Genomic DNA, 21,795 nt, shown 5'->3' on the forward strand with positions numbered 1-21,795 from the left:
CAGTGCATTTAAATGGTCATAAAATACCAATGCATATTATAATGTACATGGAAGCAAACGTAGAAGCAAAATAGAATAATCTGAAACTAAAATTAGTATAAAGACTGTCCAAAATTGAGGAGGAGCCTAGCTAGCAACCACGATGGCCGCCTGATTCCTCGGCTCCGCCGACCTTCTTGCTTTCCTCCCGTCTCCTGCCCTATCCTGCCAGAGATCCTGAATTTCATCGGTGCTACCGGAGTCGGGAGACGAACCCGGTTCTCAGGATGTGCTTACCTTCGCGTTCCATGCAGTGACGGTGACGGAGCGCCCTCGCCCTTCCCTGATGCCTCGCGGCAGAGACCAGGTCTTTGTTCTGCGTGTGTGGCCGGCCCTGGGAGCAACAACAGCGGCCATCTCGGGCTGAGCGGCGCCGACTGTTGAGGAACGACTGCTGCATTAAATTCCTCGCCGCGGCAGCCCATCTTGCTCCGTTGCCCTTCAAGCTGCTCCCACAGCTGAGAACGCTACAATCTATCGCCTTCCCGGCCCTCAGACGGCAATTCTCGATACATTGTTTCGTCTAACGCGGTGAACGCCATTTTAGAGAGCTGCCACTCGCTATTGGCGAGAGGCTGCCCCAGGGTGCTGCTGGAGCCCGTTTATTGTTTGCATCGCCCTGCCATCGTGAGAGGTGTAGGAATGGACTGGACTGCCCCTGTGCCCCCTGTTTGGCTATGTTGCGGTGAGCGCCGGCGGGGTGCTCGGCTAACTGTAAGAGGCGATGGCGTCCAGCTTCAGGACTTGGCATACGCCTGTGAGCAGTGTGTGCAGTGGCAACTCGAGGATCGACTGGTCTCTTGGGATGATGGCGCTCAATCTCAAGCACCGATTTTTGCTGGTATGCCCGACGTACAGGGAATTGCTGCACCCTTATTTCCTGAGACGCCCCTGCGGATTATCGATGTTCAGGGAGCCCTGGGTGAGTTACGTGCTGCCCAATGTGCTGTTGCTCGAGACCTGGAGGACCGACTGGACGCTATTTCATCCATTGTGACACCGACCGACCAAGCTTGCCTGCGAGTGCTGGGCGCTGCGCCACACCCTATGCCCTATTACTGCGGATTGCCTATTCAGCTGTCCACAGTTGCGCTGCTGGCGCAGGATCCTGCCCCCGCCGTGTCGCTACATGTATTAGCCTGGAAGAGGTCTGATACTCATGGTCTCATGCGGCGGCGAGGGAATTTTCTCCAAAAGCCATGTCCAGCAGCTTCATTGTGGTCTACTGGTGGAACTTGTTATCTTCCCCTGGAACTGGTGCTACTGCTCGGGTTGACTTTTCTTGGCGAACTAATGCTGCGTGGTCTTCCTTCTGGTACGATTGTAACATGCTGGGCTTCGTGTTGGACAATCCATGGCGGTCAGCGTTCTACTCTGCTGAGGTCGTTTCGTCTGCCTGCCCCACCCAGGATGGCTATCGCGCAGTTGGACTCTGTTGGCACATTGGACCGTAAGGGGCTGGGTTGAGGCTGCTTCTTTCTTCTTTGCCTGCTGAAGTTCTTATTGCTGGAACTATAATGCACATACCGGGGAGTTGGGTGTTGGTTCTGTATTGGTCTTGGGGCTCGGGGATGGGCGACCGTGGTTGCGCACGTTGATTGCTTTAAGTATACTTGCTTGGCCCTCCTCCGATATTATGGAATTCTTTTTCTTTTCTCTCTTTACTTGTTTCTGCATTTCGGGTTCTCTTTTTGGGGCGACAGGCACACTGCTAGGGGGGGGGGGGGGGGGGTAGGCCATAGCCTCTGCATGCGTGTAGGGTGGGGGGTGGGGGTCTTCTTTGGTTCGCTTTTGTTTCTATGGGCCTTATTCTTCTCTTTTGTTTTATCCCTTTCTTTTTGCTTCTTCCTGGGTCAGTGGGGTGGTTTGGTGTTAGATGGGTAGCGGCTGGCGTGCACCATGCTTTGTGCTTAATCATCCTGTTGTGCTATCCCTGGGCCGCCATTTTGGTTATGTTTACTGCTCGTTGGATTTAACTGATAGACGTTGCCCGCTTACTTCCTAGATGGACTCTATGTACACTGATCCTTCCTAGCTTCTGTATCTCCTTATATATTAAAAAATATTTTGAAAATTAACCTTAACTTCTCCTGACACTCGGTGGCACGTGGAATTTAGTGTAACACACGTTGAATGCTTTTATGTACTGAAGTGCTATTGAGTTGACGTATATTTTGCAACAAAGCTTACAAAGTTTCGAGGACGGCCGGTTGGTTGTAGGCCCGTATTTGTTCTCTGACAGTGCATAATAAAGGTTTTCAAAAATTTGTTTAAAAAAAAAACTGTCCAAAATTGATTTGAAGTAAAGTGTACGACGTGCCCATCGAATCACTCACAGTGGTGCTTTTAATACACCAAAATCAATGGGAGAAGTGTGGCTCACCGGTTAGAGAAGGCAGACCCTGAAGCAGAGGTCAGACCCGGGACCAGGGTTCAATTCCCGACGCGGCAGGGTCTTGAGCTCAAATGTCCATGGACTCGATAATTCTCGCTTCGGTGCCTGACCTAATCATGGGTTCACACTCTGCAACTCTGGGCATTAAACTTGCTTAATCTCCACAACGGCCCCCCCGCGGCGGGATGCCTGGCTTTCACCTTGGGGATGCCCTGTAGGGGCTATCTCACAGGGAAAAGCCAGGACGGGTTCCCAAGGCAAGCGCGGAGATACCCCTTCGGGGGTCGATTCTGGCGCTATATTAGAAACATAATAATAATAATAATAATAATAATAATAATAATAATAATAATAGCTAAAAAATGCCTGCCTCGTTTTATGTAATTTAACATGTAATTTATGCCATTTTTATACAAAAGTTTTTTTAAAAAGCAGAGAGGAAAACCACTGGTCAAACCGCATTGAGCTCATGTTCAACAACACGTCCATTCAGTAAATAAAATTCACATCCAGCTTTAATTTTGTTGTATACATGCAAGTTCTGCCTTCAGTCATGTCACTGCCTGTTCATCATTTATGGAAGTATGGCAGGTGCCGCTAGACTCTGGTCTCAGGCAATAGATAAGAGAGTTAGAAATGGTTTCTTCTAGAATCGGTGGGAGGGAATGTATTAATGATAATACTTGCAGTCTTATACAATTTGTGCAAATTCTGCGTACATCTTCAGAGGTAGAGGGGGAAGATTGGTTACGGGGCAAAATGTAAAGATCTGGGCTGGCAAACCTGAACACAAGTTTTTCAGGAGGTCAATGTGCCCTTTTAGCAATTGCCAGCTGTAGAATTACTTCTATGTTTTGAGCAAATTTCCAAGTTCACTAAATATTTTGAGTAGTATTCCTGGGAAGTTGTGACTTGCCTATCTTTCCAGCAGTACTCGCTTGAGCCAACGTTCCAGAATTCTGAAATTAGCATTTACAAGTGTGGAATTTTAATGTCTGGCTACACTGCAGTTTCAAACTGTCTTTCCCGCAATGGCATAACCCCTTCTTCGCATCCACCCATGTATCACGCCCATCCAGTTTTGGAAGTGTTTGTTCTTTCCCCACCTTGAAAACTAATCAGCTTTTGCATTAACACGAACAAAGCAGCAACTTTTTTTCAGGGTGAGAAACAACCTGTGAAACCTCACAAACGTGATTGAGAGTTCACAGTCTTTAGCACAAATCTACCTACCTCCTTTCCTCCAAAAACGCGCATACCATGTCCCAGTACGGAATTTACAAACAACCAAAACTGCTCCTTTATTGTAACATTTTTAGTGTGAGAAAATATTTGTATAGGTGCAAATTGACCTGTTTTGAATAAAGTGGGATTGGACTCAAGCTGCTTTTCTGCACTTATTTCACTTCTGTTTAAAAACAGCTGTGTGAATCGAGCCTCAGGGTTTTAGAAGTGAGAAACTCTTGGATGTTCAAGAACTTTGCCGTTTAAGTTCAGCTGAAAGATTTATTCTGCTTAATAACTTCAGCTTCAAGGGCTAGCGGAAAATAGTGATACTGGTAGGGCAGGTGCACAGCTGGTTTTAGCAATCTGATGAGTTTCTCAAATTTGTTGGTGCTCCACAAGTGACGTCGAGTGTCCTACGGCGTCTGTAACAATATGGTTCAACTGTGAAACCAGTGGGCCACTGGTTCCATCCTTATGTGCACACAATCATTCCTCCCAAAGAACAGAGGATTCATGAACTATTATGATGAGATCACTACACACCCCATTATTCATATATTATATAGGAGACTCACTGACAGTTTGTTTACTTATGTTTTACTTTTATAGTGTCTTTTCCCTGATGAAGGGCACAACTATTGGCCCGAAATGCATTGGATCTGTCTGAAGCACTTTGTCACATGTTAAAAATGATGAAAAAAGACTGATTATCAAATGTTACATTTGGAATACTTTTGCAAATTACTTTAGGAATAAAAATAACACATATTTGAACAAACATAATAGTTCATGAATCCTCTGTTCTAGCGGAAAATAGGCCATTGGAAAACCTGTTTATGTATGGATATGACCAGGCTTCGACCAAATGTTGGTGCAAGGTCTTTAAATATCTTCCAAGGTTAGATGGTGATGAGAAGCAGCCGCGATACAAGGCATGAATGTATCCACCTGTGCACTCAAGTATTCGAGAGCACTGAATATAGCAAGCTAACCAAGACTGCAATTAGAAACTTTCTGGTGACAGAAGGAGTACAAACTAAATCCATCTGGAGACTGCTTCAAAAACCACTGAAAATACCAAATAATGAAAAAGGTTAGGATATATAGGTTACTAATTCTATGTTTTGCTGCAGTTATTTAAAAACAAACTACGAAGGGTTAGGTTAAAGTCCTCTATTTCTTATTCAGTGGAAAAAACATGAAATTAGAGCCAACTAGGTGTGGCTAAAGATGTAGAAACTGGAAATCAGCACTTTTCCCGTAGAACAAAAAATGTTTTGGGTTACTGACCCACCCGTTGAAAAGCATATAAAATGGACGTCGGCGTAATAGGCAATTGTTTTCTTGCGATCGATGTAGGAAGCTCTGACTCCACTATGTCCCTTACCCGAAAAAAACTCTAACTGCTCTAAGTTTAAACAATTCCATACCCAACCACTAAATGTCAGAATAATGTACAGCATGTGAATCTAGAAAAGATGAATGCTGCTAAAGTCTGTTATTACATCCAGTTTAAGGGGTTTTAAATAGTCTAGTATCTGAACAATTTTACACGTCAATCTTTGTAACACACGTACATCTCAATAAAGAAAGAAAAACAAAGTCTCAGGATTTGAATGCAGACCTTTCTTCACCATTCGACCAGCTACTGTGAACTGTGTAGAGTCATTGGCTGCCCCTCGGCCCTTTGTTTTCCAGGCTTCTTCCTGAATATTTATCAGATGTTTCCGCTCTTCAATACTCATGTGCTTCCTCTCCTCAATGGTCATTTGAGTCTCATGGGCATCTGTCCTCTGCATGGAAAAGGAAAACCTTGTAAAAAATTTGCGACAACCTTTTGTCCGCAACCAAAAATTATTTTCAACGGATACAGAAATTTGAATTGAGATTTTGTCGCTGATAAAAAGACAAGCTACAAGATCTTTGTATTTTGAGTAGAAAGTAGATTTTCATGTGGTCCAGCATTGTAGTGTGTTTGCACTGGACAAATCCCAGTAATTCTGTTCTTTACTTAAGCATACTTTTATAAGTCAGTTTCCAAATTAATCTCAGAGGGATTTCCTAAATGATCAGCATATTCCACTGAAGGCAACCCTATTCAAGAGGGAACCATATAAAGATCTTGCAGTGCCTGGTAAGGTGATTGAATTAATAATAAAAATTAAAAAAAACACCACAAATTGCATCCTTCATTTTTAACATTTAAATTAGTAGACAAGAGTGTAGAAAAAAACCAAGTGCTCCATCTCACTCACATGCAAGCCTTGCTGAATCAACTGTTGAATCAAATTACAGATGGCAAATATAAGCAAAGAATTGTTTGGCCGGGAAAACAAAGATTCAACTATATACACACATGAAGAAACTAGTGAACTTACGACTTTTCAACGGAACTCGAGCAGCACTGCACATGAAGGGGTAAACAAAAGCCACAACATTCCTTGACATTTTTTTTTAACCTCGTCAAAAAGCAAAAATAAATCTGCCTGGCTTATTCAATAGGGGAGAGACACGGAGTTTAAAATAAAAAAATATATATATATATTAAAGTTCATATGTAATGTTAAGCACAGCTCAACATTATCCGGTCTTTTTCGTCGTAAAACAGTTAATGTAATGCCACCTTGTACATAAGGTTTAAGAATCTACAACCTCAACACCCCAGATGCTAAGGCGGTCTCATCCTAATAAATTTTCATATCGAAGACAGAAGATAGGCTAAACTTTTCATAATACTGGGCTTCCAGGCTCTATTCAATGGCAGGAATGTGGCTGTCCACGATACCTGTAAGTGGCTGCCTAAAGGCTAAACAAGTGAGCAGGAACCAAACGGCAACATAATTAAACTTTCAAAGCATTCTACAATATGTCTCTATAAGGAAATGCAATTTACAACAACCACCATACCAGAATTTTAAAAACGATTTGGTCTATGGCAAAAACCCTTTATAAAGTACTACTAAAACCTCCATTATGCTATCTGACTGACCGATCATAATGAGCTGGTAATCAAGAAAGGTCATCCAGGGATAGAGCAGGTTCATAAATTCTATTCTTTCTAGTTGCAAATAGACTACCACTATTAGAGCTCATCTAGAAATCAAAATGCTTCACGAGTTGGCATACCTGGGTGATCTCTTAGAAACTAGAGCCTCACTTCAGTGATCAACTTTACTATGGATGTGGACTAGAAAAATCAATGCATTAATGTGGTAGATAGACTATCTTGGCTGTCATACTATTTTCACTTTTCCCAATTTAAACCCTGAAATCCAGCATACCGTACAAAGTTATAAAAAATAGACTATACAGCCCTGAAATAATTCTATTTGGACTGGGTAGATGAGAAAATGATTGCACCAGTGCAAAAACCTATAGAACAAGAACTTTCCATTGGTCTGACTTCTGGTCAAATTGGTTAATGCTGTAATCACTGACACAGACTTATCCAGTTGCGAATATCACCACAGCACAGCCCATGTGTTCAGTTTTTCTTGCATTGGGCGTCCAGCAGTTATGTACTGGCAAGTTCCAATGGGCATTTGTGTCGCATCCAAACGCTAGAGAACTAGCTAGGACGACAATTTTCCCAAACAATTAAGAGGGCTGCAAGCTGCAGCTGATGTGCATCCTAGATGTGAAGTTGGACAGTGTACCAAGATGCTGGGATGTGTTCTCAGCACAGTACCCAATGAATAGGATGCAGCACTTCTGCAAGCTGTCATCATGAAAAAGCGTTGGGTTGAAGAGGGACTTTGCATTCCTACAACCTTGGTCGTCCAAGGCTGCAGTAGACCACGTGTCTTGCTGGAAGGTGCACAGGTGACGTGCCCTCAACGTAAAGGCAGGTAACATGAGTGAGGGACAGAGGTGCTGGGATCATGCTGCACCATGCATGCGAGGCAGAGTCCAGAAAGACTGGGCAATTTTAACCGTCAACATATGTTTGAAACATGCATGCAAAAGTGGTCGGGTGGCTCCGGTCTACAGTATGAGGATTTTCTGCGGCTGTCTGGTATTAATTGTATACCTTTATGGACATGCATAGATTATGTATATCAAATTACACTACATTACCAGGGTTAACACATGGACAGACATTTAAAAACGACCCCGGAGAAGACTTATTAGGATGTTATAATTGCACAGCCAACAGACTAATGCTTATTGCATTTCACCTTCCATCTCCAGGGGTGACGTTCATCAAAGGCCAGAGGGCTGGATTCTCTGACACAATCTTTACTGACCTTGAAGAGAAAGAAAGAAAATTGAAAAGTAAAGAGGAGAGTGAAGAAAACAGAAAAGGAGGATGTGCTGCTCCAGAACGAAACCACACCTAGAAAGCCAGCAGCGCCCCCTCTGCCTCAACCAGCCGGACACAAACACAGGTGCGATGCAGGTTAACAATCCAGCTCTAAAATAGCATTTTAGTGCTCTTTATTTTAGAGAAAATGTGCGTTGGGCAAACTGTTCGCAAAATAAAATGTAAATTGCAAACTGCGTTCTTCCTAAGCCAGGTGCTGCTATGGTTAGATGGGTCTTGCCAGGAAAATTCTGAGGTGGAGCGTTAACATTTAGAATTCTAAAATAATGGGAAATGGAACTACAATAACTGAACACTTATACTGGCTATCATGAAAAAATGCTATGAAGGCAACGCAAGCCACTGAAATGGTGGCTTACTGTCTATTAAATAACACTGTCCTTGTAAGCCAGGTCAAAAATGGTCCAAGCAACAAAAAAAAAAAAAAAATTGGGATACAGAATTTGGCTACTCTGGAAATAGTTCACGGTAAATTCTGTAAATAGTTGAAGGTGGTTCACATAAGCAAGACAATCTCACGATATGGAATAAAGAATGAATGAAGGAAAACAGATTGAAAAGCAAAGCCAGATTTTGTGTCCTCTCTTTTGCCTAATGTAAGTCAGCATAGAGAAGCCTTCGGAAGGGGGAACTCGTCAGGCTCCCCGTTCTCACTATCGTTTTGTGCACTGGTGACTGAGAACCTTGTATGCAGATTACAACGGGGTCTTCTTCCATGGGGTATCCAAACTGGAGACACATGTCTCCTTATCTGGGGATTTTGCCCTGGATTGTCCCACACTTGCTGGATGAATGGTAGAGGTTTAAGGCAGAATTGGGGCTGCATACTACTGGTAGTCGTTTACAATTGATCCCCTTGAATAGGATGGGCAGAGGCATGGAGGATCTCCCAATCAGATCAAGGAGACGCCGGTGACATGCCGGTGCGCGTAACCAGCCGCTTTACAAATCTCCCTATTATTATTATTAGAGTGGGAGACACAGATGTTTGGGGGTGCAGCAGGCAACACATTGTCAGAGAGCCCAATATTTACCTGATGTTGGCAAGATGGTGGATAGTTTAAGCCGTTTAGCAGATTTTTTGAAAAACGCTGCTCTTTTGAATATGAGCAGGATATTGGTTGTGAAAATTGTGTTTTTGTCTAGATGCATATACTTTCTACATAACACGTGTCCTGGTCCTATGAACATGTTCCATACCTTGACAATTTGCTGGGTGCTTTGGTCGGGGCTGGGGAATGAAGCTGGATACACTAAAGCTCACATATTTTTGTATTCTGCTGCAGTGCAACTGTATGTGGTACCTAGTTCATGGAGTTGGGCCCTGCCCTAAATTGGCAGAAGGCACATTGGGCTGATAACTACTTTCAGCACACAGTTTATAATAGAGTAGGGTGTTCCTCGTAATGAGCCTCACCTTGTATGCTGGTTGGCAGAATTGTGGTTCACAGTTGGGGTTAAGATTTTGAGGAGGTCCCAGTTTGCTTTAGAAATTACTCTCTGGTCTCTACAGCCTTTTAAAGATATGGAAAAGGGAATGTTATTTTGTGCCTAGCAAGATGTAGGATGACTGGTGGTTGGTGTTGTGTTCCTCAAAGGTCGATTCATTAAGTTTGAACAGGCGCGGAAATATTTTAGGTTGGGAACAGGGCAATTTCTACAATATGCTAAGGTCGCACATGTGGTGTGCTCCATCTGGACTACATTCCCTCATCCCTCAACTCCCCACTAAACATATGGTTATGGAAAGACTATTGGACATGGTGGGATGTCGGAAACTAGCAACTGTATTTTACAAAGCTTTTGTACAAGATAGATGGGGAGACACAGGAAGGTTCGGGAACTCAGGGAGGTCCGGAAGGGCTTATGTAAAGTGAGTGGAAAGGCATGTAAGCAAGTTAAGGTGATCTCTCCTACTACCAGTTTACAGCTAAAACATTTTTTTACTTGCATAAAATACACCTATGTTGACCCAGATTTGTCCTGGGAGGTAGTCTCTATGTGGTATAAGAGGATCGCCTGAAACTGACCTTTCGCATATGACATAGGTGCGCCCAAGATTGGACTGCTTCTGGAATGAGGTGGTAGAGACTATGAAAGCTGCGACGAGAATGGTATGGTCAAGTCTATAGAAACGGATGTTAGGCGTATGGCCGAAATAGAAACCATGCAAAACAAGGGTGCAAATAAGAGCATTGGGAATGGTAAATGGCATATTGCTATCCACTGGGTTGCTCCATGGGACAGTGAGGGGGAGGGGGGATGTATTAGAATGGAAACTGGCGGACGAACATCATAAGTAGGTAACTTGAACAGAGGACAATTGACAGGGGACATTATCCAATGAGCAGAAATGTTGATGAAAATAACTGATCCTCCCAATAGAGGACCTTGAGTAGGGTAGCTATAACAGAAGAATGTAAGCACTGCCTGTGAAGAGGGACTGGTGCACTCCAGAGAAAGAATTAGAAACCTTACTATAATTAAGATGTCCCTGGCCTGTGATTGCAATGTGTAAAATATATATGCAACCTCTCGCTGTATTGTACGACTATTCTTGTTGTACGAGTAAACCCTCAATACAAAGTTTTACCATTTCAACTCGAACCGTTACAATTTTATACATTTGAAAAGGCTATGCAGTTTTGCATAAAATCATGGAAAGTTGACACAAATTGCCACACTTCATGTCAGTCAACTGCTTTGATTTCGAAGGCTAAGATTGCTTCACAAAACAATTCTTGGTCAAAACCATTTTAAGGATTGAACAGAACTATTATTTAATAGATATGAAAGGGTTTTGTAATTCGTGGATGTTCAGAAAACTACAGCTAACATTTATATTTGCCTGTTCTAGGAGAATGGTGGGCAACATAGACACAGTATATGGCAATATATTTTTCTAACAAATTCGCTTAATTCAAGTCCCTAAATCAAGAGGCAAATGCAGCTACATAAGAATATAAATAAGAATAGGACTACGTGCATCTAAGACACCTATAATGACTAGATACAGATCAACCAGATTTAAAAAAGTATACATTTACTACGGTTCGGTTTCAAAACAGAAATGCTTTTCTCACAACCATTAGTCCGTTATGTGCAAAATTCCTCATTTTGGTTTAGATCAATGCCTGAATTAGAACTTAGCTAATCAGTAGGCTTTGCATGCAGGTGTTAGCTATTGTGAACCCACCATTTCAACTCCGCGCATAAAGACTGGGCAGCTAGTGTGCTTCATTACCCACATGCAGTCAAGCGTAAACCACTGTTAATTGACATTTTCCCTTCATACATCCACCTTTTGGCTCTGGGTATAGCTGTAGGAAAAGGCAGTTCACACCTGTTAAAACCCTGTGTACAGGGCAACAGGTACATATTTTAAATGTAGAGACCATACACTATAGGAAACTAACAAATCTCAATATCCTCTATTCAAACAGCACCCCAAAAAGTAAGACTACCGCAGGATGAAAATACTCAAAGCATTTAGCTGGCAAAGTAGCGATTTATTTTTTGTCTTTTTCGGCAGATGTGTACCTGGTTTGGTACCGTAACTGCATGTTAGGCACTTGTATTTGGCCATGCTCACAAGGGTGAAAAGCACAAGCGTTTCCTCACCTGATTAATAGGTAAAAAATACTGGCATTTATGGGCAGCAGGTATAGCAGGAGAATAAGTAGAAGCAAAGACAGGTTCCTACAGACAGGGCAAAAGCAAAGCAAGAAAGTTAGAGTGGAAACCGGACAGAGCGGGACAGATGAGAAAGTGTGCGATTTCGTACGTTGTTAGAAGTGAACCAGACAGGTTTTAATGATTTGAAATGCCCAGCAAACACCCATAATAAGTACACCCGCTTATTAAATGCAGCACTTATAGTAGGTCATGAGAAAACACCAGTGTGGAGAGCACCCATATTGCAGCTACAAAGAAGGCTACAGTAAAGACATGAGGCCACAGATTACAACACCAACTCAAGATCCAGCTGCCACCACAACATCCCACCACAACACAGAATGGTCCTACGGAGAACACTTGACTGCTTATGCAAATGGGATGAAGCAACATGATGCAGGTGAGAGAAGAGTACCAGGCAATCCTTCACCGAAAGCCCACGTTGAAGTCAGGCTTACCCAAAGCTGATTACACACGGCATTATCATCGTTAATTCCTTCGCCTTCCTACAGGTTAAAACGACACAAACAGGAAACATTGCAGGATGCGGTCAAAGGGGTTATTCAAGTGTCCATCACTCATATTCCAGTAGTTAGAGCTCCACTTGTGATCATTATGCACATACAAGCTCCAACAACCACGAACACGTCTGTACTGTGCTTGTGTTGTGTGTGTGTGGGGGGGGGGGGGGGGGGGGGGGGGGGGGGGGGAGATTACACACGCTAATAATCTCTTTAGAGGTCACGTAGGTGCACTATTTTTGGAAAGGCTTTCTGCTTTAGAGGTCACATGCATCATTCCGAGTAATCAGGGAGTGCAGTAGCCACAAGAGACATTCTTAAAAGGATTGCACTAAGCAAAGGAACACAGACTGTTTAATGTGAATAAAAACTATGTTCTCTATTCACTCCTTTGTAACTAATCACACTATGGCTTCTGAGTCCACATTTTGATACATTGAAGTACTATTAATCAGAAAATGGACCAATAACCCTCACTCCAAACCGAAGATCTTTTTGCAAAAATATCCACAATTATCAGCATGATGGATACAGAACTGCTGATAAGAAACAGTGAAGTTTGGTTGTGTACATGGAACATTATTAAAAAAAAACAGACAACTTCCTTAAGAAACATTCATAACAAGCTACAAATCTGTTGTTCACATGGTATTCAAGTGCCGATAGAGCAAAAAAAAACAAAAAACAAAAAACGTAGTTACTTACCACTAGCAGTTCCAACACTAATACTCCATGAGAATTTGTCTTCATAATTTTGACATCTTGTAGCGGCATTAGAAGAAACGCTACGTAATTTGTTGTAGTAAAAAAAGCAATCCATGAAATTCTAAGCCAGACAGATTCCCAAGGAACTTTGCATATTCCACTGTTCAAGCAAATTATTAGAAAACTTAATACAGGGCGAATCAAATTGAGGTATTATATAAAAAGATTGATTTACTTAGAAGTTTTGTTGTAGTGCCTTGGTTTAGTCACTTTAAAATCATAGAGCCCACTCTTCTCCTATGAGTTACTTACCACCTCTGTGGGCATAGAAATTGAGCCAAAAACTGGAGTGCATCTGGAATCTAAAAAGGGTATAACGAGTCTGCCTTATTATTACAGAAATTGGGCAGTCCTGCAAGAATGGCATCAGCAGAAAAGAAGCTCTTCCAGATGTTTTTTCTTTTTTTAATCTTATTTTATTATTGTTTGTATTCATTCTTATTCGTGTGCATACATCATTACAACACTTTTATATTTGCGCGCTTATCGTAGCTTACTCCCGATCTGTCTGCATATCATTACTAAGAATGCAGCATCTTTAAGCACAAATTCTACAAGCATTCTCAATCCAGATGAGTATCCCCCCTTATCCCCCCTAACTTCCCTGTCTATCTCCTCCCCTGCACTCCTCTCAACTAGGGTATTGCTCTCCCTTCCTCTGAATTTTGCTATGAGCAGATAGCTGGATTATCTGTGGCGTTGCTCTGCTAGATGGTTTACTAGAAAATCCCAAGGTGGTCTTTAAGGCAGAGAACCAGTCAATGGGTTTCTCCAATTAGGTGTTGTCTAGGTACACAGACAAACTTCCCTTTATATTGCAGCAAACAAAAAGCACCATCATACTGGTGTTCAACCAGAGGCACTCCACTGAACATAGGTGGGTTTTAGGGCTTCAAACAGGGCCCCCACCCCATATTTGAAGAATCTTTGAATGGAAAGATGACTGTTTAGGGCCTTGGAGTGTCCCAGATAATAAGGTTAGCATCTTAAAAGCAGTCGCATTCAGAGGTGGTTTCATGTAGTCCACCAAAGCAGAACTGGTTAAATGTACAAGTCATTTGACAGAGAGCTATGTTACATTCTCAGCTTGAATCTTATATCTGTTCCTGCCTAGTGTGGAGTTTACATGTTAGAACAAAGATAATAGTGTGGGCAAGCCTACACAAAGAAATCACATATATAAAGGAACCATTGGGAGGATGACTAAGATGTCTACTTCTGACCTAGTCTGTGCTCCATGACTTCAATACAGTAAACATTAAAATATATAGGGTGAATTATACCTGCAATGAGGAAATCCGTATGTTGTTAAGGTCCAAGAACGTATAGTTTACCTGTCGGTGTAGTTTCGTAGCTTGCAGAATTTTCTGGGATTCACATGCTGTGTATTATTCCGCCATCTAGGGGTAGGTCCTGGATTGTTGTCTCTTTTTTCTAGTTGGTGGGCGTCGGCATACCACCATTTGGTGTCCACTTGTGACCGCAATGTGCTTCCTCGGGAAGGTCCCACCTTTGGTCGCAAGCTTCAGATTTTTTTTTTCTCTCCTCCATCTCATCTTCCTTGGTGGAGGAGAGTGGATTCACTAGTAAATCCAGAAAATTCTTCAAGCTGAAAAACTATACCAACAAGTAGGAAACCATACGTTTTGCAGCGTGAATCTTCTGAATTCACATGCTGTGCATAATTTTGTAGCAGTTTGTTATTTCTGTGGTGGCTGGGTCGAAGATAAGTTGGTTTGTGAATAGATGTTCGAGAACGTTTTGGCCTACTTGTGCTTCTTTATTCATTTGGATATCCACGCAGTACTGTTTTGAGAACGTGTGCACTGAAGACCATGCTGCTGCCATGCAAATGTCTTGAATAGGAGTATTGGCTAGAAAGGCGCTCGTTGCCCCTTTCTTTCTTGATGAGTGAGCACGTGGAGCTCTTTGTCATGTTTGTCCTGCTTGTTTGTAGCACGTTTGTATGGCTTGTGCAATCCATCTTGCAATTGTGTTTTTTGGTTACTGATCTTCCCAAGGAACGGTTTGCAAAAGATAGAGTTGTTTTGTTTCTCGGTATTCCTTTGTTTTTTCAATGTAATACAGGACTGCTATTTTAGTATCAAGAGTGTGCAATGCTCTTTATGCTTGTGTCTTTGGATTCAGGAAGAAACTTGGTATTTGTAAGGATTGATTTATGTGCAATTGCGATACCACCTTTTACTTAAGTGTGGATCTGTTCTCATGACAAATCTGTCAGTATATATTTGGAAGTAGGGTTTCTGTAATGTTAATGCTTGCAACTCACTAACTCTGCCTTTTTAGTTGCAATAAAATCACTACGTAGTCTTTAGCGTGCGCATTTGTCTCATCACTTAGCAGATGAAAGCACCATTTGAGCCACTAGACTGAGTGATTACTATATTTAGGTTCTATGTGGGTGCTGGCACAGTCTTTGTTGGGGCAATTATTTTGGCTCCTTCTAAGAATCTTTTGACCACATGAGAAGTGAAGAAGCTCTTCCCTGTGTGTCCTCTTGTATATGCTACAATTGCTCCTAAGTGAACTCTCAGTGATGTGTAGGTTAGTTTACTATGCCGTAGATGTGTTAAGTACTTCAGAACGGTCTTTTCCTTTGTGATTTTTTGGGAAAAACCTTCGAGGCACAATAGAGTATCTTTTCCATTTTGCTGTTTAACGTTTCCTAGTGGTCTGCTTACTTGCCTCCCTTATGACTGCCATTGTGCTTTCTGGTAGTTTTAGGTGCACAAACTATGTCCTCAGGAGCCATGCAGCAAGGCTCAGGCTTTCTGGTTGGAGCACTTTTCCCTCTTGCATGGTTAGTAAGTCTCGTCTGTTTGGCAATTTGTGAATTGACCCCGGAGATATCTCTATTATCTCTGAGAACCAGGTCGACCTCGCCTATTGTGGGGCAATGTCAATCATGGTCATGTGGCTGATCTTGCATTTGTTGATCACCTGTTTGAGTAGTGGTATTGGGGGAAAAGCGTAAGCAAATTTCCCTGACCAGTTTATGCATAGCGCATTCTCTAGGGACTGATCGCAAGGTTGCCTGGATGAGAAGCATTGGCATTTTGCATTGTAGGGTTTTGTAAAGAGGTCGACATCTGGCGTTCCCCATTTGTGAAAAATTATGTTGAGTTCGTATTAATTTCCCACTTGTGGGGATGAAGGAGCTTGTTTGCTCAGTCTGTCAGATTCTACATGGTCCTTTCCTGGCAGGTGGATTGCTATTATGTTTATGTTCCATGGGATTGCCCACGTCCAGAGTTGCTGAGCTGGAGTCTAAAGTGCCACTGAATGTGTTGCTCTCCACTGGTTTATGTAAACCATGGTAGTTGTGTTTCCATTTTTTTCAGAATTGTTTTTCCGTACCGCTTTTTTAAATTTTTTTATAAAGGTTTATAAGGCTAGGAACACTGTCTTAAATTCTACAATGTTGATGTGCTGTAGAGCTTCCTGCGGAGTCCACAGGACCCTCACAATGAGGTTATTCATGTGAGCTCCCCATCCGATCGGTGAGGCATTTATCGTTATGGTCACTGTTGGAGTTGGTTTTGTGAAAGGTCTCCCTTCTGATATGTTCTGTCTGTTCCACCATGCTACTTCTTACTGCATTTATTTAGTGACAACCACTAGATCCTCCCAACTCCTGTTGATTGTGACCATTTTGCTTGAAGCCTTTTTTGGAATGCTCTCCTGTATAGGCGAAGGTTTTTCGTGTTGGTTCCAGTGAAGATGTCTCCCAGTGTATGAAAAAGCAGAGTGGAGTATATGCTGTTTGCAGAATCTGTACTTGTTTGCCCTTACTAACCAGTCATCTAAGTACGGGTATACATGGATTCCTTGTTTTCTTAAGTGTGCGGCTACTGCTGCTAGACACTTTGTGAACACTCTTGGTGCTGTCTTTAGTCCGAATGCTAGCACTTTGAATTGGTAGTGCATGTTGTTTACCACAAAACTTAACCCCTTCGATGCTTATGACGGAATGGTTCCGTCATCAGCGTCGGTTGGGCTGTGCTGATGACTGAACCGTTCCGTCACAACCACGTCCGTTTTTAGAACCTTCAGCACAGCGCGAAAATTTGCGCCGCTCTGAAGGTGTTAATAGCCTTTTGTGTTTGCTGTTCATGGGGATGTGCAAATAGGCATACTATAAGTCTATAGTAGCTATATTGTCCCCTTCTTGCAACTGAGGAATTATGTCTTGCAGGGTCGTCATATTAAACTTTTGAGTCTTTATGATTTTGAGGAATCTGGGATCTAAGATAAGATGCAGCATTCAGTCCATCTTTGAAATTAGGAACTATGTGGAGTAATTTCCCTTGTTCCTTTCCTAAATGTTATGTTATTTTATTTTATTTTGTATAGCGCTCAGATGCCGCAGCCAAGAGGCGTCCCGGCGCTTTTTTGGAGATGAAACAACACAGCAGAAAGGACCAAGTAACACTGAAGCTAGGCAGAGGAGAATAGATGAGTTTTTAGTAGTTTCCTAAACTGAAACAGATCTGGGATGGAACGAAGTGATGCAGGCAAAGAATTCCATAGTGTAGCCGCCATCACCGAAAAAGAACATCCACCCATTCTGGACTTTTTAAAGCGAGGAATAATGGCTAGGTTGGACCCTGCAGACCGAAGGGCTCTTGAGGGGGACATAGTGGAGAATAGTCTGGGTGAGAATAGGAGGGGAGGCCAAATTGAGAATTTTAAAAGTAAGGCACAAAGCCTTAAACTTAATTCTTTGGCCTACTGGAAGCCAGTGGAGGTCATGGATAGTGCGGCGAGCAGAGAAATTTAGGAAGGCCGACCAGCATCCTGGCCGCCGCGTTTTGTACCCGCTGAAGGCGGGCTAGCTCAGCTTGATTCACACCCAGAAACAGGGAGCTGGCATAGTCTAATCTGGTCAACACCAAGGCTTGGACTATGATCTGCCTGGTGTCAGCGTCAAAGAATTAAAAAATAGGCCGCAGACACTGTAAAGCGCCAAAACAGGTTCCAGCGACACGCTTGATGTGAGGAATAAAAGACAGTTTATCATCAAGCCATACGCCCAGATTTCTGACTTTGGCTGGGAGCAGGACCCAGTTCAGAAGGCCACCATTGGTTTCCCCAGAGCCCGCTATCCCTACCGAAGATAATGACCTCCGTCTTGGTGGCGTTAAGTTGTAAGCGATTATTCGCCATCCAGCCGGCCACAGCTTTGAGGGCTGCCTGAAAGATGGAGGCGTTCATGTTGGAATCACCATTAAGTGACACAGCCAACTGTGTGTCATCGGCGTATGACACCATTGTGAGACCAAAACTGGCAGCCACCTGCGCCAGCGGTGCAACATACAAATTAAAAAGGGTGGGGCTAAGAGCCGAACCCTGTGGGACTCCCTGCAGAATGAGGCGTGGGGCAGAGATATAGGGAGGTGTAGAAACTTTAAAGGTTCGATCCGTAAGAAATGATCGAAACCATTCAAGTGCTTGCTCTCAGACTCCTGCCTCCACGAGGCGATGTAGAAGGATCTGGTGAGAGACCGTGTCGAAAGCGGCACTTAGATCCAATAGGATCAGTGCCGCCGTCTGACCTTGGTCTAATATTTTTCTGATGTGTTCCACCACAGCCAAGAGGGCAGTCTCGGTACTGTGGCCGGCTCTAAACCCATTCTGGGAGTTGTCCAGTATGTTTGCTTCTTGCAGGTGGGAGGATAAAATCCTATTGGCGTGAGCTTCGGCTATTTTAGCCATCCAAGGAAGGAGGGAAATAGGTCGGTAATGCTCTGATTTGGAAGGATCAAGAGAAGGTTTTTTAAGGATTGGTATAATAGTTATGTTATGTTATGTTATGTTATCCTGATTTATTGAGCGCACAGCTGCCCCAGCAAAGGGGCGTCCTGGCGCTAGTGCAGAACAAAACCGGACAGGAGGTGGGAAACACAACACGACGGCAACAAGAACTAAGGGGCTAAGGGGAAAAGAAAAGTTTTAACCGCCTTCCTAAAAGCCAGGAGCTCATCGATGGCACGGATGTGGACGGGCAAGGAATTCCACAGTTTGGCGGCAAGGACTCGGAAGGAGCGGCCGCCAATCCTGGATCTCTTGAAACGGGGAACAGTGGCAAGGTGGAGAACAGAAGACCGCAGAGAACGAGCTGGAACATAAGGAGAAATGAGTTGCTGCAGAATCTGAGGAGAGGAAAGCTTAAGGATTTTGAATGTCAAAATCAAAGATTTAAACTTTATTCTCTGTGCCACCGGGAGCCAATGGAGATTAAAAATGGTTCTCCTAGCTGAACAAAATTTAGGCAAACCAACCAGAGCCCTGGCGGCAGCGTTCTGGACGCGTTGGAGACGGGAGAGCTCAGCCTGATTGACTCCAAGAAGAAGAGAGCTGGCATAGTCTAATTTAGACAGAATCAAAGCTTGCACAATAAGTTGACGTGTAGGAGCGTCAAAGTATTTGAAGGTGGACCGAAGCTGACGCAAGATTCCAAAGCAAGATGCCGCGGTCTTTTTAGTGTGAGTGGAAAAGCTCAGTTGGGAGTCAAACCATACCCCGAGGTTTTTGACTTCAGTGACAGGGGTAGGGGTAGGACCGAGCTCGCGTGGCCACCAACTGTCACCCCACAGATGAATTTGTTTCCCCACAATGAGCACCTCGGTTTTTTTAGCATTCAATTGTAGGAAATTATCATTCATCCAGTGGGCCACAGATATGAGTCCCTCACGGAACTTGGCTGCCTCGAGATCGGAAGCCCCACTAATCGCAACCGCAAGCTGCGTGTCGTCTGCGTAGGACACGATGGAGAGGTTCCCACGCATGGCGACATCAGCCAGCGGCTGGACATAAAGATTAAAAAGAGTGGGGCTTAAGGCCGATCCCTGGGGGACGCCCTGGGCAATCGCATGAGGTTTGGATTCAAAGGGGGGAGTGATGACCCTGAAGGAGCGATCAGATAGAAAAGATCTGAACCATTCAAGGGCCAGCTTATCCACCCCTGCCTCAACCAGACGTTGGAGTAGAATGTCATGGGAGACAGTGTCGAAGGCGGCACTTAGATCGAGGAGCACAAGTGCCGCCGTGTGACCTGAATCCTCTAACATGCGAAGATGTTCAGCCATATACAGGAGCGCCGTCTCGGTGCTATGGCCGGGCCTGAACCCATTCTGCGAGGGATCTAAAATATTCGCAGAATGGAGATGTTTTGCTAGAATAGTATTAACATGGGCCTCAGTCAGCTTAGCAGCCCACGGGAGGAGAGAGATGGGGCGATAGTGTTCAGCTTTTTTAGGGTCCAAAGCAGGTTTTTTCAGGATAGGAATTACCTGCGCCTGTTTCCAGGCAACTGGTACAGAGCCAGAGGACAGTGATAGATTAATAAGTTTACAGAGCGGAGGAAGGCAGACGGAGGATTCTCTAAATTGTGAGGGCCGCAAGGGATCTTTCGGGGAACCCGATTTCACCCTAATCGCGAGTTTGTCAAACTCCTCCGTTGAAAGCTCCGGAAGATAAGACAGCGAGAGAGTAGTTTTAGAAGTGGCTGTGATACGCTGCCGGGAACCTGTAGAGCTGGGAAAGGCTCGATAAATTCCTTCCACTTTATTGATAAAAAAAGCGGCCAAATCCTCACAGTGGGAGGCAGAGCAGATCTCAGCGGTAGAGGCTCTACAGGCAGTAAGATCTTTCAGTGCTTTAAAGATAAGTTTGCTAGGGTTGGAACTAGCACTGAATTCACGTGAGAAGTAGGCGGCCCTGGCCCTGCAGATGGCTCTATGATAGGTCTTGATGGTGGCGAGGTACAGAGCTTTCCTAGCCGGGTCATAAGACTTGCGCCAGGCTCTTTCGGCTTGTTTGCAAGATTTTTTTAAAAGTCGAAGAGCATCATCATACCAAGGACTGGGATGGCTGCGCTGTTGTTTAGTCAAGGCATGAGGAATGAGCTTGTCCAACGCATTAGTGAGCCAGCGGCAGTATAGATTATAGCCGGACTCCACATCCGTGAAAGGAGCCAGAGGGGCTTCAGCTAAAAGCAGATGGAAATCATTGAGTTTCAACTTTTTCCACGGGCGCCTAGAAATAATAGGAGTAGGGGCAGCTGCAGGAGGATCTTCAAGTGAGAGATGACATTCAATTAGGTGGTGGTCAGTCCAAGCCATAGGTCTAGGAGGCAGGACTTTGACCGATGTAAGAGAAGTAAAAAAAGGGTCAAGGGTATGACCACCAATATGTGTGTCATGAAGAACTAGTTGAGAAAGTTGGAGAGCCTCCAGATCAGCACAAGTGCTACTGGCCGCAGAGGGACAGGGGGAATCAAAATGGAGATTGAGATCCCCTATTATGTTGAAATTGGCCGTCTTTAGGGCCAGGGAACTGACTGCCTCAGGAAGAGCAGCCTGCTTCCAAGCAGTAGGAACACTACCAGTTCTAAAAGATAGATCAATTAAGCTCTGCATCACCGGGTAACAGCAATCGGCGAAATCGCGGAATTGCATGGGTCTCATGGGATCATCCGGAGAACCAGATTTAACTTTAATCGTCAGAGTTATAAACTCCTCTTTGGTGGGACCTGGAATAGCTAGCAGGGATTTAGAAACCAGAGGGGCAGTGTTAATTTCCCTGACAACAGGCAGAGCAAACGACCTGTATATGGCCTCCACTTTTTCGACGAAGAACGAGGCCAAATCTTCGCAGTGTGTCATAGAAGCAATGAACGTGGAGGCAGTTCTTTTATTAGTGAGGTCTTTGCACACCCTAAAAATGATCTTGGTGGGGTTCGTACTATTTTTTATTTCCTGTGAATAGAAGGCAGCCCTAGCTGAACATATGGCCCTATGGTACGTCCTGGTGCAGGATCTGTAGGC

At 43.7% G+C, this 21,795-nt stretch overlaps 1 protein-coding gene across 28 annotated transcripts in view; it reads right to left on the bottom strand.

Moving 5' to 3' along the window:
• SVIL (supervillin) overlaps positions 1 to 21,795 on the bottom strand; it is an 807,080-nt gene that overhangs the window by 243,576 nt on the left and 541,709 nt on the right. For 18 of the 28 annotated variants that reach the window (XM_086941586.1, XM_086941584.1, XM_086941578.1 and 15 more), the window contains 4 exons: positions 12,119 to 12,166; positions 11,607 to 11,684; positions 7,840 to 7,908; positions 5,286 to 5,454 (listed from right to left, as the gene is read on the bottom strand). In XM_086941586.1, the coding sequence (XP_086797712.1) occupies positions 5,286 to 5,454; positions 7,840 to 7,908; positions 11,607 to 11,684; positions 12,119 to 12,166 (364 nt within the window). The remainder of the gene's footprint in view (positions 1 to 5,285; positions 5,455 to 7,839; positions 7,909 to 11,606; positions 11,685 to 12,118; positions 12,167 to 21,795) is intronic. The other 10 variants (XM_086941569.1, XM_086941568.1, XM_086941563.1 and 7 more) reach the window with 5 other exon arrangements.

The sequence above is a fragment of the Lissotriton vulgaris genome, chromosome 10 (genome assembly GCF_964263255.1).
Source record: "Lissotriton vulgaris chromosome 10, aLisVul1.2, whole genome shotgun sequence".
In the NCBI taxonomy this organism is placed as follows: Eukaryota; Metazoa; Chordata; class Amphibia; order Caudata; family Salamandridae; genus Lissotriton; species Lissotriton vulgaris.